Raw genomic sequence first — 16843 nt, forward strand, 5'->3', positions numbered from 1 at the left:
AGTGAGGGCCCAGTGAGGGCTAGCGACTCTAGCAAATCTCTGTCTGGTGTTTGGAGTAAGGTCCAAGGCATGCTGTGGAACTCATACCTTCCAAGCCATGTGTATTCTGACGGGAGTTCAAGGTTCTCTCTAAGTCCCTGAAGCCTGCTCCCTACCTGTCCTGGCTGTAGGCACAATGTGTACAGGTGTGAGGAGGGTGGCTTGCTCTCGGCTCTGGCTGTGTCCTTTGCCCTTGCTCACTCATCTGAGACTCAGTGGAGAAGGTGATCAGTGCCATTGTGCTAGCCACCACCAGGAGCCATTTCTCAGAGCTTCCCCTGCCAGTCCTTCCATGGGCTTGAGTTAGTAGAGCTTCCTCCTGGGCTGGTGGCAGGGATCACTGTGGCAAGAGCTGAGACACAGCAGAGAGCGGGGGCTGTGTGTGCTGAGATTCTGAGCCTTCACAAGAATGTTTGTTAACTTTGTAAGGAGGAAGAAGTCCCCACAAAAGGCAGAGATCTATCTTCAGGGAGCTTTGAAAACTTACCTGGCAGAGGGCTGGGTCCTGCCCGTCACCCACACACGGAAGCAACTAGCAGAGTGCCAGAAACACCTTGGGCAAATGGAAAAGTATCCTTTAAGTCCCGTATTTTTTTTTTCTTTCTTTCTTTTTTTGTCAGTCAAGGGGCTTGAACTCTGGGCCTGGATGCTATTCATGAGCTCTTCAGCTCAAGGCTGCCGCCCTAACCCTTGGGCCTTGGTGTTGTCTCTGAACTCCTCACCTTAATCCAACCACCCTACCCCTCCAGCCACAGCCCCACTTCCCATTTTTGTGAAGAATTGGGGATAGGACTCAGGTTCTTTAGGGCCTGGGCTGGCTTTGAACTGTACTCGGCCTTCTGAGTGGCTAGGATGACAAGCATGAGCCACCGTGCCCAGCGTAGTTGCAGTATTTTAATAAGATAGGAAAACGTTTCTGTATTTTAACAGCAGCCTTAGTCACAGTGAGTAAGCACATAATCCTAAAGAGAAATGCTGTTTATGCACAGTACTGTGAACTAAGTGCTTGGTCAGTGGTTTTCTACAGGTAAAATTTTTAATAGCTTGTTTTGTGGGTATGCCAGTCCTAGGGCTTTAATTCAGGGCTTAGGTGCAGTCTCTGAACTTGAAGGCTAACTCTACCACATGAGCTACAACTCCACGTGCAGCTGTTTTGGTGATTCATTGGAGATCAGAGTCTCATAGATTGTTGCACAGGCTGGCTTTCAACCATGATCCTCAGATCTCAGCCTCCCTAGTAGCTAAGGTTACAAATATGAGCCATCCAGGACGTGGCTGCTAACCGCTTTTTTTTGGCCAGTCCTGGAGCTTGAATTTGGAGCCTGAGCACTGTCTTTGTGTTTTCTCAAGACTAGAGCTCTACCACTTGAGCCTCTGCACCACTTCCTGCTTTTTCTATGTAAGTGGTACCGAGGAATTGAACCCAGGTCTTTGTGTATGCTAGGCAAGCACTCTTCTACCAATGAGCCAAACTCGTGGCTTTTTTTTTTTCTTCCCTCCCTGCCAGTCCTGAGGCTTGAACTCTGGGCCTGGGTACTGGCTCTTAGCTGCTTTTGCTCAAGGCTAGCACTCTACTACTTGACCCACACTTGTAGCTCTTTCTGAACAGTTTATTGAGGGTCTGAGTTTAGTGTTTGCCGCCAAGGCTGACTGAACCGTGATCCTCAGATCTGAGCCGCCTGAGTAGCCAGGATTGCAAATGTGAGCCACCTGTGCGTGCTTGCCTCTAATAGCGGTTTTTGTTGTTGTTGTTGTTGTTTTTAAATAAAAGCATACTATTCTTTGGATCACACTTTGAAGGCCAAAGAAACCTTTTGAAGTTCTTTACCCCCGTCTCTTCATTGTGAAGCCTTCTTTCCAGTCCTTAACCCAGTATTTCAGTTATCTGCAGACCAGCAGCCTTCTGGCCAGCGACCATCACCTGACTGAGGAGGAGCGGAAGTACTTCTGCCAGGAGATACTCAGCTTTGCCAGCCTTCCGGAGGGCAGTCCTGGTAAGACAGTGTTCATAGTCTTCACCACACTGCAGAGACTTACAAAGAATGATGGGACATACGCCTGCTATCTGGGGCAGCACTCATCGTGGTGTGTAGCAAGCATGCGTGATGTGTTTCTTCCCAGACTACCCTGCATGAGCAGTACATGCCATCAAGTGTGAGGAAGATGCTCGGGACCACAGGACCCTGGCACGCCAACTGATATTACTCTAATTGGCTTTAAAACTTCCTTCTAAATTGCTTTAATAGAGTTAAACAAGGGAGCAGATTTTGTTGTTGGTTATTATATCTGGTTTTCTCATAATTTTAAAGTTATTTTTATTTCTCTCTCTCTCTTTTTTTTTTTTGGCCAGTCCTGGGGCTTGAACTTGGGGCCTGAGCTGTCTTTGGGCTTTCTGAAGGCTAGCACTCTGCCACTTGAGCCACAGTGCCACTTCCAACTTTTCCTGTTTATGTGATACCAAGGAATGGAAACCAAGGCTTTGTGCATGCTAGACAAGCACTCTACCACTGGGCCCTCCTTTGGCCCTCCTTTTTCCTGTTTTTTTTTTTTTTTTTCCTCCCCCAGTCCTGGGGCTTGAACTCAGGGTCTGGACACAGTCCTTGGACACTCTTTGCTCAAGGCTAGCATTCTGCCACTTGAGCCACAGTACCACCTCTGGCCTTTTCTAAGTATGTGGTACCAAGGAACCAACCCAGGGCTTCATGCATGCTAGGCGAGCGCTCTACTATTAGGCTTTGCTCCCAGCCATCCTTTCTCCCTTTTTCTTTTTTCTTTTTTGCCAGTCCTGAGACTTGAACTCCAGGCCTGAGCACTGTCCTTGGACTTTCTCAAGGCTAGCACTCTACCACTGGAGTCACAGCACCACTTCTGGCTTTTTCTGTGTATGTGGTACTGAGGAATCGAACCCAGGGCTTCATGCATACTAGGCAAGCATTCTACCACTAGGCCAAACTCCCAGCCCTCCTTTTTCCCTTTTTAAGGCACTAACTTTTCTCTTTGTTGAGATAGAATTCATGTGCCATTTGATGCACCCATTTGAGCTGTGTAGATTCTTTGAGAATCTTTTGCTGAGAATCTAAGTGGAGGGGAAAGTGGTCAATGTTTAAGAAAAGTTGAACTGTGCAAACTGGCCAGCCAGTGAGTTTTGGTTTGACATTGGGAAGCTGGATACCCTGTGCTGCTCAGAAGTTTGCCCAGTAGACATTTCTGTTGATTGTCTAATTTCTCCTGCCGCCACACGCCTAGACACTGCTGTGCTCGGCTTTGGCAGTGTTTTGAGGTGTGGTGTTGCCCGGGGCTGTGAGGCCCCTGGGGGTCAGCAGGGCGGGCGCAGGCATGATGGCGTGTGCTTACAGGTCACAAGGTGGTACTGCCCATGCACTCCTTCGCACAGCTGCGCGATCTCCATTTTGATCCTGCCAATGCCGTGGTCCACGCGGGTGGCATTTTGTCCCTGGAAATAACCTTGTGCAGCCAGATGCCTGTCCCTGTCCACATGGACCAGATCGCTGTCAACGTCCTCTTCAGCATTGAGAAAAACAGCTACCGGAAGACGGCTGAGTGGCTCACCAAGCACAAGACGTCCAATGGGATCATTAAGTTCCCGAGCGAGGCCCCACGCTCCCCTGCTCCACAGAGCAGCCTGCCTGCCCTGGAGCTGTCTGAGATGTGCGAGAGAAGCCCTTCGGATAACTCCTTGAATACCACGGGGATTATTTGCAGAAACGTTCACATGCTCCTGAGGAGGCAAGAAAGTGGCTCTTCCTTGGAGACGGCCTCCGGGGTGGCTCTGGAGGAGGGGGCCCACGTGCTGAGGTGCAGCAGTGTGACCCTGGAGCCGGGGCCCAACAAGGTAGCATTCAGAACCCAGGTACGGGCTCGGCTTGTGTGGTGTGCATGTGGGCTCCGCAGCGACGGGCCTGGGGGAGCTGGGGGAGCTCGGAGCGCTGTCTGAGGCCAGCTGGGTGGCGGGGTTGGGACTGCCTGCTTCACTGGGCTCGTCTTGGTTGGTAAAAAAAAAAATACAGTAACATCAAAATTTGTTCGTTTCCCCCGACACTGGGGCTTGAACTCAACATCTTGTGCTTGCCAAGCAACTGTTCCACCACTGTTGCCGCTGCCAAGACCTAAAACATTGTTCTACATGTGTTTAGCTGTGGCTAGACTTGGTATGAAGGTCGTCATGTAGACTCTTACGTGTGGATTATTGGTTTTAGTTCATTTCCTTGTGTATTGTCATCCCACTCTTGGTTTCTTTTTGTGTTTGCACGAGGATGAGACAATTGCTTTTGGCTCATCTTCTCCCAATGCAGCCTCCCTGTGTGTTCCACTCTTGTACGTGGAGGGGGAGCAGGAAGGTCTGGTCTGGTCTCAGAGCAGGCCTTGCATCTGCCGACCTGCTCTACCACGAGGTCCTGGTGGGCCACGAGGAGTTGCTCACCTCGAAACAAGCCCATTCATCATCTGAGGCCACAGTCACTCAGGAAAATGCAGGCTTGAGAGGTTCTGTGGCAATAGCCCAAGTGCAGAGGGCTAGGAAGGGAAAGCAGACTGTCATGTGGAAGAGATTGTAGTTCTTACCCAGGAAGCCTGTAACCACTAACAGGTGCCTGATTTTGACCCCTAGGCCAAGGAGCCTGGAACATACACACTCCGGCAGTTGTGTGCCTCAGTGGGCAGTGTGTGGTTCGTCCTTCCGCACATCCACCCCATCGTGCAATACGACGTGTACTCCCAGGAGCCCCAGCTGCACGTGGAGCCCCTGGCTGGTGAGTGCTGGTGCTTGCGACTGCTGCTCTCCTGCCCTCCCGCGGCGTCCCCCCTTTTCTGGGAATGCCCACAGTAATAGAACCAGCTGACTGTGGTTCCTTGTTCACTGAAGTGAATTGCTGTTTAAACGTTGGTAACGGGCATGTCTGAGAATAAGAAAACGGGCAAGAGCCCGGGCAGTAGTTCACGCCTGTCTTCCTGCCTACTGAGGATCTGGTTCAAAGCCAGCCAGGGCACTAAAGTCCGTGAGACTCTTACCTGCCAGTTAACCACCAGAAAACTGGAAGTGGCGCTTGACTCAAGGACTAGGGCAGTAGCCTTGAGCTGAAGAGCTCAGGAACAACGCCAGTTCAAGTCCCACAACCAACCAAAATAAAAGTGGATAAGGTGGCTAGATGTTTGCATGGTCTGCAGGGAGAAGCTGGCTTGGTTCGGTCTCCTGTCCGGGCTTCCAGCAGGAGCTCCCGTTAGAGGCTGAGCTTCTGGGTGCTGCCTGCTCTGTTAAGTCTTCTCTGGAGACCCTCCCTCCCTTGGCTTGGTAAATTCAGAGCTGTCCATTCAGATAAGGTCTTAAGTGACTGAAGACCAGAGGGTCTTTATTAACACTAGTAGGTAAAAGCCTCAGGCTTCCCTTAGGCTGGGAATGGTGTGCCTGTGTCTTCCACACATCGATAAGCACACACCTTGCACCACACCCATGTATGTATGCCTCCTGTCTTGTCTCACCAAGCCAGGCCTAACAGCTCGTAAGAAGACATCTGTCCCTAGTACCTCCAGAGGCTTCAGCCGGGAAGCAGAAAAACGCTTCTTTCCTTTACACTTTAAAGGATGTTTAAAGGAAAGAGAACACACAGAGAGGGAGAGAAGCCAAGTTCTGTTTTTTTGTTTTGTGGGGTTTTTTTTGGTGGGTCATGGGGTTTGAACTGGGCTGGGTGCTGTCCCTGAACTCTTCAGCGCAAACAAGCTCTGTTTTTTGAGAAAGGTCAACCTGTTGGGGCACTGGGAAGCAGCAGCCACGCAGACGTCTCTGCCAGTCTGGCCACCCTCTTTGGGCCCCTCCTTCCTTGATCTTTACCTTCTTCTCTTATCTCTGTATTTCTTGTTCCCACTTCTTCTTTGTCTCCCACCCTCCTTGGCAGGATTCCCAGAAATTTGAGCCTGCTGTTTTGATTGTCATCCGAGACCAGCTATCCTTGCTTTGCTGCTTCTGAATCAGTCAGGAAATCCCACGGCCCCCTCACTCCTGCATTGTGACCAGCATTCTGAGACTCTTGGTCACAGTCCCTTGAACCTCAGCAGGATGGACCCCCAGCTCTCCTAACCCCTAGTGCTAGAGGCCTCAGCAGGAAGGGAACGTTGAGGCTAGAGGGAGTGCAGAGGACTCTGCACTATCCCAGATGAATAAGCCATGTTTGCAGTAAAGGAAGCGTCCCTCTGAGCCTCTCCGATGGCCTCTGTGGCCTGTTAATTACCGTCTTGCTCCCTTTAGACAGCCTTTTGGCCGGCATTCCTCAGAAGGTAAAGTTTACGGTCACAACCGGCCACTACACAGTGAAGAATGGGGACAGCCTGCAGCTCAGCAATGCCGAAGCCATGCTCATCCTCTGTCACACAGAAAACAGAGCCATGATCTACTCCAACTCAAGAGGTAAGGTGGGCACAGGCATGGCCCTGCGAGGTCACCCATGCGTGGGGACGTGGCAGTGCTCGCTGGCTGTGCTCGAGTTCATGCGTCCTGACACTTGGGCGCCCGTGTCATGGTGTCCGAGCCCACTCGCTCCTGGGCGGGGTGTTGTATTTGGAGGGTGGACTGCTGGAGTGTGCTGCGTGCGCCGGCTGCTGACCTTACTGGAAGGTGCAGTGCATCCACACGGCGGGCTGGCTCTGTGGGGCACCTCACCAGCCTTGGCTGCCCGCCCACCCCTGAAAGGCACAGCATATCGTCCCCTTTTGGCCCAGTCGGGTTCCCGAGGGGCTCCTGAGCCTCCTGGAGTAGGGGGACCTCAGTGTGTGGTGGGGTGGAGCCCGGAGGCCAGGTCTCGGGTGTGCGTTCCTTGTGGACACTGCCTATTCTGTCCTCACTCCAAGGGCGGTGGTGTCATCAGCCAGCCCCTCCGCTGCGCCCCCTCCTGGCTCTTTTTGGAGTTTCCCCGCCTCTCCACGTGGCCTCACACCAGGTCTACCCTGACGGTGGAGAACATGGATGCCGCAGGGTACTGAGGTGGCTTCTGTCTCCCACAGAGGAGTTCTCCACGGCGCCGCTGCGGATCCAGTGCTCTGACAAGGTCACAAGCATCGCTCTTCCTGCCGCACCTGCGTACCACGTGATTGAGTTTGAGCTGGAGGTTCTGTCTTCCCCGGCAGCTCCGGCCGCGGGGGTGGAGAGCGGCCTGCTGGCCTCACCGGAGCCCCACGGGAAGCAGACGGACAGGCAGAGAGCTGTCCTTGGCATGGTCACCACTGACCACAAGGTAGAGAGGACCTTAAGCCATGGAGTGACAGTGGCAGCGGCCGTGTCCCTTCCCGCTGAGCCCGCTGTGAGCCCCGCTCTGTCCCCACTGTGAGCTCTGCTGTATGCTCCACTGTGTGACCCAGTGAGTCCTGCTGTGTGCCCCGCTGTGAGCCCTGCTGTGAGCCCCGCTGTGTGCCCTGCTGTGTGCCCTGCTGTGAGCCCCGCTGTGTGCCTTTGTGGAAGGCAGCAGGTGTGACTGCCCTCTCCTGGCCTGTAGAAGACATTTATCTTGAGCGCCAGCACTGCTGTGGAGAGAGGGTGGGTTTGTGAGTTTCATGACTGGTCGCAGTGTGCTTTTGAGCTGGCACTTCACAGCCGTGTGTGTGCTCAAGTGCTCAGGCCGTGCTCCCAGCCACCCAGGAATCAGCTCGGGAGTGCTGTCGCTGTCCTACGTGCTTGTGTCTGTCCACCTCCTGTGACACAGGCTGTCATTCTGAGGGCCTTTTGACCTGCCCCACATTGCACAAAAGCAGTGGCCAGTCACTTAGAAGAGATAGTCAGGCCACGCAATAAGCTGTCCAGTTTCAGTCCTCCGGGAGTGCTGTCTCCACACGGAGAGGCGGGAGGCAGAGGCAGGGGCTCCTGGGTAGGGGCGGGGTCGGTCCTGCATGAATGAGCACTCTGCTCTCAGTTTTGTTCTGTGTCCTCTCTTGCTGTGTCCACAAGTGATATTTGAGGTAGTGTCTCCAGTGTGGGAGGCGTGAAGAGGCTGTGCAGTGAGCTGACTTGGAGTCTCCTACACGTCCCGGGGCCCTTGGCCTGGCCACCGCGTGGGAGGTCGCAGCGGTCCTGCCGCTTGCCTGGACATCTTGCCAGGAAGCAGGCTATCTGGTGACATGAGGAGCTGGGCCAGTTCTGTGTCCCGTGCTTGCTCATGTGTGCACACATTTAGTGGGGTTTCCTCTCCAAGGAATGCAGTGTGTAGGGAGTTGGGCACCTGCCAAGTATGCCGAGCACGTTCCTCTGACTCCTGCAGGTGTCGATCGACTGCCCGTGGTCTATCTACTCCACGGTCATCGCACTGACGTTCAGTGTGCCCTTCCGGACCACGCACTCGCTGCTCTCTGCTGGAACGCGGTAAGGAGACGGAGGCCAGGCAGCTTCTTCTCCGAGGCTGCTCCGTGCAGTTTGGCCTTACCTGGTGACTCGCTTCCTTACAGAATGGCTGCCTCTGGCTGGCTCGCAGTCATTCCTTGTTCATCCAAATCCCCGTTAATGTCTTCCCTCTGTCTTACAAATGATACTTTGTAGTGTGTTTGACTTGGGGTCCAGACAAAGTCTACTAGAGAGTCTCCCTCCACCCCCGTTTTTTTTGGTCGGTCATGGGGTTGAACTCTGGGCCTGGGCGCCGTCCCTGAGCTCTTTAGCTCAATGCTACTGCCCTACACCTTGAGCCACAATGCCACTTCCACTTTTTTTCTAGTGGCTAATCGGAGATAAGAGTTTCATAGTCTTTAGTGCGCTGGCTGGCTTCGAACCGTGACCCTCAGATCTCAGCCTCCTGAATAGCTAGGATGACAGGCGTGAGCCCTCATGCCCAGCTTAGAGAGTGTCCTTTTACCTCTCCTAAGCCACTCATTGGGGGAATTGCATTTGTTCAGCCAGTAGAAGGTCTGTCATTCTGGACTGGCTGGATGCTATGCTTGGTCTGATTACTGCTTTCTCGGCCATCTGCTAGCTAGTGCCAGTTACTGTCAACATGGCATTGGAGCCTGATGCTTTGTTTACAAGACCACATCAGAACAGTCCCTTTGCCCGCTTCCTGCAGGAATCACTTGAGAGAATTTGGAGATTTATTGGGTTCTTTTTCTTTTTTTTTGGTGGGTCATGGGGCTTGAACTCTGGGCCTTGAGCTCTTTAGCTCAAGACTACCGCCCTGCCCCATGAGCCACAGCCCCACTTCCCCTTTTCTAGTGATTAATTGGAGATAAGACTCTCATGGTCTTTAGTGCCGGGGCTGGCTTTGAACCGTGATCCTTAGATCTCAGCCTCCTGAGTAGGTAGGATGACAGGCGTGAGCCGCTGTGCTGAGCTTTTGGATTTTTTCTGATACTTACGTGCAGAGTCAAATGTGGAAGAAGTGTAACAGTTTCTTTTTCTGGTCACTATTGTGATTCCCTAGTCAGTGAGATCTCCTGACAATGTAGAATGTATTATAAGATTTGTGAATAGCAAAATCATGTTATTTGTTTTAGGAAATATGTCCAAATTTGTGTCCAGAATCTGTCAGAACTGGACTTTGAGCTGTCAGATAGTAATCTGGAGGACACTGGCCTGGCTTCTGACCTGCAGATAACAGCACTGAGGCCCCAGCCCCAGCAGGTAAACACATGCCCCCTGAAGGTGCGCCTGACCCCTGGGGACCAGTGTGCTGGGCAGTGCCCTCTTGTGTGATGTTGAGCTCTCAGTGCAGAAGAGCGCAGGTCCAGAAGAGCTAGCCGCAGTGGACCCGTGTGTTCTGGGTGTGTGCTGTCTGTGGGCATGGGGCACAGAGCACTGCGCTGGTTAGGCCTGTGCATGACTTAGTCATGAGATGAGGTGCACCTCATCTCCCAAGGAAAGAGTGCCAGTTTCACGCTGGTGTGGCTGTGAGGCCATGCCACACTCTTGGAGCCTGGCTAAGGACTGTCTGGCCTTTCCTGCCGTGTGCACTTTTGGACAATAAATGCTGCTGTCACAATGACCAGAGGCTTACTAATGGTGCCTGCACTTGCAGAAGACTTGCCCAGTAACCTTTGGCATGGTCACACCTTGCCTAGGCAGTGGTATGCATGGTGTACAACAGCGGTGTTTGGGCTGCCACCTCTGTGCTCCTTCCCAGTTAACTGTGTTGACCAGGAAACAGTGGGCATGGTTGTCAAGAGGGAACTGGCCCGTGACTGTGTGGGCATTCCTTCACCTAGAGAAATGAGCTTATAAGAGGACGGATTGGTTTTGGCTTTCGGTTTCAGTCGGTGGCTGCTTGGCTGGCTGCTTTCCGCCTGTGTGAGGCGGCTTTTCTTTGTGGGAAGTGGGTGGTGGAGCAGAGGTGTTTACCTTGCGATGGCTGGAGGAGGGAGGGGACAAGAGAGTGCGAGGAAGCGCCCCGCTTCCTCTAATACGGCCCAGCCTCCTTGAGTTTCTCCCACCTCCCCTACTGCCGTCAGCTGTAGGGCAGGACTTGCACTCATTCCTGATTAGTGTTGCTTTTGGGGTGATGGTGGGGTGACTGTGCCTGTGCTCTTTTGGCAGCGTATCCACAGCCAGCAGTCGGTGTTCTTTGTCTGGGAGCTGACGTGGACACAGGAACCTCCCCCGCCGCTGCATGGCCGCTTCTCTATTGGATTCTCCCCAGTGGCCAGAGAGCAGCTGTCCATCTCCTTACAACCCTACACATATGAGTTTCAAGTGGAAGACTTCTTTGTACGTAACGTGTTGTCTGGACACTGTGCCCTCCCACCTCCAGGAGTAAAGGCCCAGCATTATAAAGCAGGGCCCAGGGGCAGTTGTTCACTGGGGTACTTGGCCACCAGCCATCCTCCCTAGAGGCCCTGGTCTTCTTGGGTGACACGCCTGGCCGTGTCCCTGAGAGTGTCTGCAGTCTGTGGAGCTCACGGACGCTCTGCCCCTGCTCAGAGTCGCCCGGAGGTGCCCACAGCTGCTCTCTCTCCATCATTGCCTCCTAATCAGGAAGTATTATGGAAACTTGCCTATTCACAATTTGGTGTGGAGCTAGCCGTGACGTTGAACTTGGCCCAGGCCAACTCTGTGCGTCTGTCTGTCAGGTCATGGCCTTGGTGCCCAGCACAGGACTCAGATGTGCAGCTGGCATTGGGGGCTCACCCTTGTAATCCCAGCTACTCAGGAGTCACAGGACTGAAGTTCAAAGCCACCCTGGTTAGGAGGGTCAGCAACCCTCTTATTCTAGTTACCACCCGAAGCCAGAAGTGGATCTGTAGCTCAAGTAGATTCCCAATCTTGAGCAAAAAGCTCAGGGACAGTGCCCAGGCCCTGGGTTCAAGCCCCCCCCCCCCCCCCAAATAAAGGAAGAAAGAAACTTGGCAGGTACTCTGAGATGTTGGTTGTAGTTCTGGCATTGGCAGGCTTCCACAGCTGCCTGAACCACACTATGCTGAAGATCATGTTTTGACACTTTGTATTTAGCCTTAGAATTAAGCATCATCAGTAGCATAGTGAGCTCTAAAATGTTTTGAAAAATTTAACTGTGAAGCACTGGAATTGGCAGTTGTAATGCAATCTGAGCTCTCTCTTCATTCACTTGAGCTTTTACTTTCTAAGCCTTCGGTGCCTACCTGAGGCCATGAAAGGTTCATCCCAAGTCCCCTAAGACTCGTTCTAGCCTCTGCTTGCAGCTGGTCTCTGTGTGTGGTCCCGCCACAGCCACCCCGCCAGCCACAGCCACCCTTCCCTCCACAGCCACCCTTCCACCCTTCCCAGCCACTCAGCTGTTGGGCCTGTGTCGTTGGTGGTCCCGTTGGGTGGGTTGGGCTCCATTGCTGGGTATCAGTTGGCCACAGGGGTTCAGGAGGCTGGTTTCTGGTCACACCTTGCAGCCCCACCAGTGCCGAAGGCCAGGAGCCTGCCCTGTGGCTGCTGTCTTCCTAGGGCTGCTGAGTGTGTTAGTGTGCCTCCCACGCGAGGCAGGAGCTGTGACATGTGTGACTAGCCCTTGAAGACGAGGTTGGTTATGGAGAGAGCAGGTTCTGTACTGGATTTCATTACAGCCAGGACTTTGTGTAATTTCACTAGATGCAGTAATGGTGTATTCTGGAGAGAAGATGTCTACAGGTTTTTGTTTTTTTAACCAGTCCTGGACTTGAACTCAGGGCCTAAGCACTGTCCTTAGGTTTTTCCCTCAAGGCTACCACTCTTCCACTTGAGCCACAGCACCACTTTTGGCTTTTTTTTTTATATATGTGGTACCTTGGAAACGAACCCGGATCTTCATGCATGCTAGGCAAGCACTCTACCACGAAGCCACGCTCCCGGCCCCACATCTACAGTTTTTAGTAATGCATGCAGAACGTAGGGAGTGGGAATTCCAGGTTGTCTGGAGTTTGCTTTAAAACGTCTTGGGCAGGTAGCTCAAGTAGTGGAACGTGCTTAGCAAGTGAGACTTTGGGCAGGACCTCAGTCACCTAAAGAGCACACACACACGTCAGGTTTGGAAGATGGGTGGAGCAAGCAAGCTAGGCAAAATACTGGTAGTCTTACATCTGGGTCAGAGATGTAGGGGGGGTATTGTACTGCCCTCTCTCCGCACAGCTGGGGGGGGGTCCTTCCAATAGCACGCGCGCGTGGGTAGGATTCCGTGTATCTGGAGGAGCAGTGTCCTGCTCGAGTGGCGGGAGACTGCGGTGTCCTCCCTCACCCTCCTTTTAACTTCCTTGCCCTTCCTGCCTAGACTGTGTACACGGTGAAGGCCGAGGTCCTGCCCGCTCCAGGAGCGCAGTACTGTAGGACAGGCTCGCTGTGCTCCCTGGAGGTGGCCATCACGCGGCTCTCTGCCCTGCTGGAGTCCGACGAGTACCTGTCCACCAAGCTCATGTATGAAGGTACGTGCCCACGTTTGTTTCGTGCTGGTGGTGGAAGCGTGAGAGGAAAGCACAGCCTCACACGTCACAGGCCTTCTGTTCCCTGGGGCTGCTTCTTGGCTGCTGAGCAGAGCCGGGCGGTGACGGTCTGCAGACAGGGTACAGTCCTTTGTGCATGTGCCTGCAGGCCTCAGCCCATTAGCTGCTAGCAGGAGAATGGGTCTGGGCTGCCATTTCAGAGGTCTTGTCCTGTTCGGTGGCTTCCGCTGCTTGTAGGTCTGGGGTGAGGCAGAGCGTCAGAGTGGTGGGAATTCATGGCAAGGAGGCTGGTCACCTCACCACAGAGGGCTGGGGACCTGGGGCACTCCCCCGAGGCCTCTACTTAACAGCTGGTGGGGTGGGCCCTGGGCCCCTCTGCTGTGGAGGGCAGTCAGTGCTCCTTAACCCAGCTGGGGACTGAGCTCTCAACTCCGCAGCCTTGCACATACTTCCTTTTTTATTATTATATTTTTTACTGTATTTAATAGAAGGGTTTCGTTATATTCGCCAGACAGAAGGTGCATTTCTTCACAAACATTGATACCCCTTCTCATATTTTTGCCCCCATTTCCCTCCCCCACCTCCTCCCCTCATCTTGTTTTCCTCCCATCTCTATCCTATTTCTATCCAAACCACCTGCAGGCTGGTTTTTTTGTCGGTCATGAGACTTGGACTCTGGGCCTGGGCACTGTCCCTGTGCCTTTCAGCTCACGGTTACCGCCTTACCCTTTGAGCCATAGCTCCATTTTCCCACTTCCAGTTTTCTGGTGGTTAATTGGAGATGAGAATCTCAAGGGCATGGACTTTAGTGCCCAAGCTGGCTTTGAACCTTGATCCTCAGATCTCAGCCTCCTGAGTAGCTAAGATTACAGGTGTGAGCTACTGGGCCTGCCTGGCTGGGTCTTTGAAGCTATGTCACCCAGTGCCACCCATCTTAGCCCTGCATGCCTTATGCAGAGGGAAAGCATGCTTTTCTGTAAGCATCCACTGCGATCCATCTAAATTACACATGCTTGAGTGCCGGTGCTTTGGAGAGTGAGGCGCCACACATGCAGCATTGCACACGTCCCCAGTGAGCAGTCAGCTGCTGCTTGTGGGTGGGCAAGAGAGTTGACTTGTGGACACCTAGTGACCTGCTCTCCTTTCAGTTGTGGACAACAGCAGCAACTGGGCAGTGTGTGGGAAGAGCTGTGGCGTCATCTCCATGCCACTGGCTGCCCAGGCCACCCACCGAGTCCACATGGAAGTGATGCCTCTGTTTGCGGGCCACCTGCCCCTGCCTGATGTCCGGCTGTTTAAGTACCTCCCTCATCACTCCACTCACTCTTCACAGCTGGATGCTGGTAAGGACTCGGCGTGGGAGCCATCCGCCTGCTTCTGTTGAGTGCATCCTGCGTCAGATATGTATTTACCCCTCTGCGCCCTAGACTAGTTCCTCCTGTGTGCTGTGTGCCCAGAACCACTTCCTTCACCAGCTGCTGGGCAGTCATCCAGCCCAAAGCCTGTGTAAATGATACACGGTGTAGACAAGATGGGACACCAGAATAAAATAGAACCGCTTCCGCTGGCGAGGGCAGGACTGACCAGGAGCCTCCGCCACCACTGCCCCCGCCAGCTGCTGCGGGAAGATCAGACTGGGTAGTGCCAGTACAGGGCGAATGTTCTAAGCGGGGCCTGGCACCATTGGCTCATGCCTGTGTTTCTAGTTTCTTTGGACACTGAGATCTGAGGATGGCAGTTGGAAGCTAGTCCAGGTGGGAAGGTCTATGAGACTCTCACCTCCAATTTACCACAAAAAAAAAGAAAAAAAAGCTGTAAGGGGCTGGAGTATGGCCTTGTGATAGAGCGCTCACCTAGCAGGCACAAAGACCCAGGTTTGATTCCTCGGTACCATATGCATAGAGAAAGCCGGAAGTGGTGCTGTGGCTCAAGTGGTAGAGCTCCAGCCTTGAGAAAACCCAAGGACAGTGCTCAGGACATGAGTTCAAGCCCAGGACTGGCAAAAAAAAAGAAAAGAAAACATATTAAGTGGAGCTGAGGCTCACATGGGAGAGCTCTAGCCTTTAACAGCCTGGAGTTTAAACTCTGGGACTAGCACATGCATGTGTGCATGTACACACACACACACGTATGGTTCCTTCTGAACACGGACTGCACCATCCTGCAGTGGAAGGGTTGATGGTTGGAAGCCTGATAGTCTCTGCTGTCTGTAGAGACTCAGTGTTGGGTGTGTAGACAGGTGAGAAGTGAAGGTGCAGGGCAACTGTTTGGTACGAAGACAAACGTATGCCAAGGTTTCTGCATGGTCAGGTCCCCGTTTCTTCTCTGGGGGCTGCAGCTCTGCTGCGGCAGTCTTCTTAGTTCAGCACGGCTTTGCACCGGGGACGGTGGCGCTGCCGTTGACTTCCCTTGTGCTATGTGTTGTAGACAGCTGGATCGAGAACGACGGCCTGTCGGTGGACAAGCACCCGGATGACCAGCTGGACTGCAGCAGTGTGCGGAGCCGAGGCAGTGGGCCTTCTGCCTCCAGCGGCGAGCTCAAAGGCTTGCCCATGCCCCGCCTCCAGGCCCTGCCCCCGGGCCAGGTCTTCAATTCCAGCTCAGGCATGCAGGTCCTGGTCACTCCCAGCCAAGAGGACCATGTCCTGGAAGTGAGCGTTACCTGACCCCACGGACAGCCGTGCGCACGTCCCGCGAGTGTGCGCGCATACGTGCGCGTTAGAGATGGTGACTGGATCGTCTGTCATAGCCTGCTAGCTCTGAGCAGACGTGGGTGACCCTGCCTGGCCACGGAGGCATCAGGGTGGGAGTTCAGCTGGCTGGAGGAGGAGAGCATCCATCCTTTTATGTTGTCTAACGAAGGATTCACTGTTACTTTCTCATCCCGCCCCTGCTGGTGTCCAGAAGCGTGTGCTCAGGGCCTCAGCCTCCTCCCTCGAGGACTTGCTGCTCCTTAAGTGTGCCCTCCTCTCTGGTCTCCACCACCACAGCTTCCTGTCCGCTGGCTGAGTGTGCAGGAGCACTGGCTTCTGGCAGCCTTCTTACGACGCTGGGTGCCGTTTTCATCACACGGCTGCCTGGGTCCTGGACCAGGAGGTTGAGAGGGTCTCCTTGGGTCCACATCACCTAGCTGTGCTTTCCCACACAAATGTCTCTGGGAGCAGGGGCGGGAGATGCAGGTGGGGCTGGGGGAAGACATAACCTCTGTGCCTGGCTGGCAATGGCAGAGCCATGAACTGTGATGATCCCCATCCGGAGCCCTGGTAAAGGTACTTGAGAAGGGTGCCTGGTACTAGAACAGGCGTAAGGAACAGCTCGGTGTAGATGTGGTTTAGGAATAAATGCTTCCGTATTCCTGGTTCTCCCTGATGTTGATTGATTGATTGATTGATTATTATATGCACTTGAAATTAAATAATATTTATTTTAATTGTCTTTCTAAATGTGGGGATTAAGATCTTGTTTTTCTCTCACTTTTAAAGTCTGTACATATAATTGAAGCTGTATACTCAACATCTTTTTTTGCACCTTAAGTCTCAGAAGTTAAGATGCTTCCTCCTGAGCGGAGGTCCTAGGGGCTGGCTGCGCTCTGGCCTGGCAGGGGAAGGCTCAGGGCCTGGGGCACCGCCTCTGCTCATGCACTTGGTTGCAGTATGCCACACCAGCGGGATCGCTTACTTTGGGTTGTAAATTTAATTGTACATATGGTTGATTTATTATTTTTAAAAAGTACAGACTAACAGATATAATGTTTATGTATAAGTTGCACCAAAAAAATCAAGGACAAAATAAATGTGCATTTGTTTTTACTGGTGTGAACATTTCGGCTTGTAAATATGTGTTGTATTAGAACCTTTTCAGCTCTCCAAAGCAATGTATTTTTGTACATATGACGTAGAGTGGTGTGGATTGGCGGGCACAGTGTCTGAGTCCATGTTGGGTCTGGTGG

The 16843-nt window shown here is 53.1% G+C and overlaps 1 protein-coding gene across 1 annotated transcript in view; it reads left to right on the forward strand.

Moving 5' to 3' along the window:
• Positions 1-16273, forward strand: part of Trappc10 (trafficking protein particle complex subunit 10) — a 56101-nt gene extending 39828 nt beyond the window's left edge. The window contains exons 12-23 of the mRNA XM_090349981.1: positions 469-609; positions 1921-2033; positions 3396-3910; positions 4667-4808; positions 6299-6457; positions 7051-7280; positions 8298-8398; positions 9517-9643; positions 10553-10723; positions 12726-12876; positions 14043-14237; positions 15322-16273. Of these exons, the coding sequence (XP_090206107.1) occupies positions 469-609; positions 1921-2033; positions 3396-3910; positions 4667-4808; positions 6299-6457; positions 7051-7280; positions 8298-8398; positions 9517-9643; positions 10553-10723; positions 12726-12876; positions 14043-14237; positions 15322-15560 (2284 nt within the window). The 3' untranslated portion in view covers positions 15561-16273. The remainder of the gene's footprint in view (positions 1-468; positions 610-1920; positions 2034-3395; positions 3911-4666; positions 4809-6298; positions 6458-7050; positions 7281-8297; positions 8399-9516; positions 9644-10552; positions 10724-12725; positions 12877-14042; positions 14238-15321) is intronic.
• Positions 16274-16843: the final 570 nt, after the last annotated feature.

Source organism: Megascapheus bottae, chromosome 1 (assembly GCF_031878675.1).
Source record: "Megascapheus bottae isolate mThoBot1 chromosome 1, mThoBot2.hap1, whole genome shotgun sequence".
Classification (NCBI taxonomy): Eukaryota; Metazoa; Chordata; class Mammalia; order Rodentia; family Geomyidae; genus Megascapheus; species Megascapheus bottae.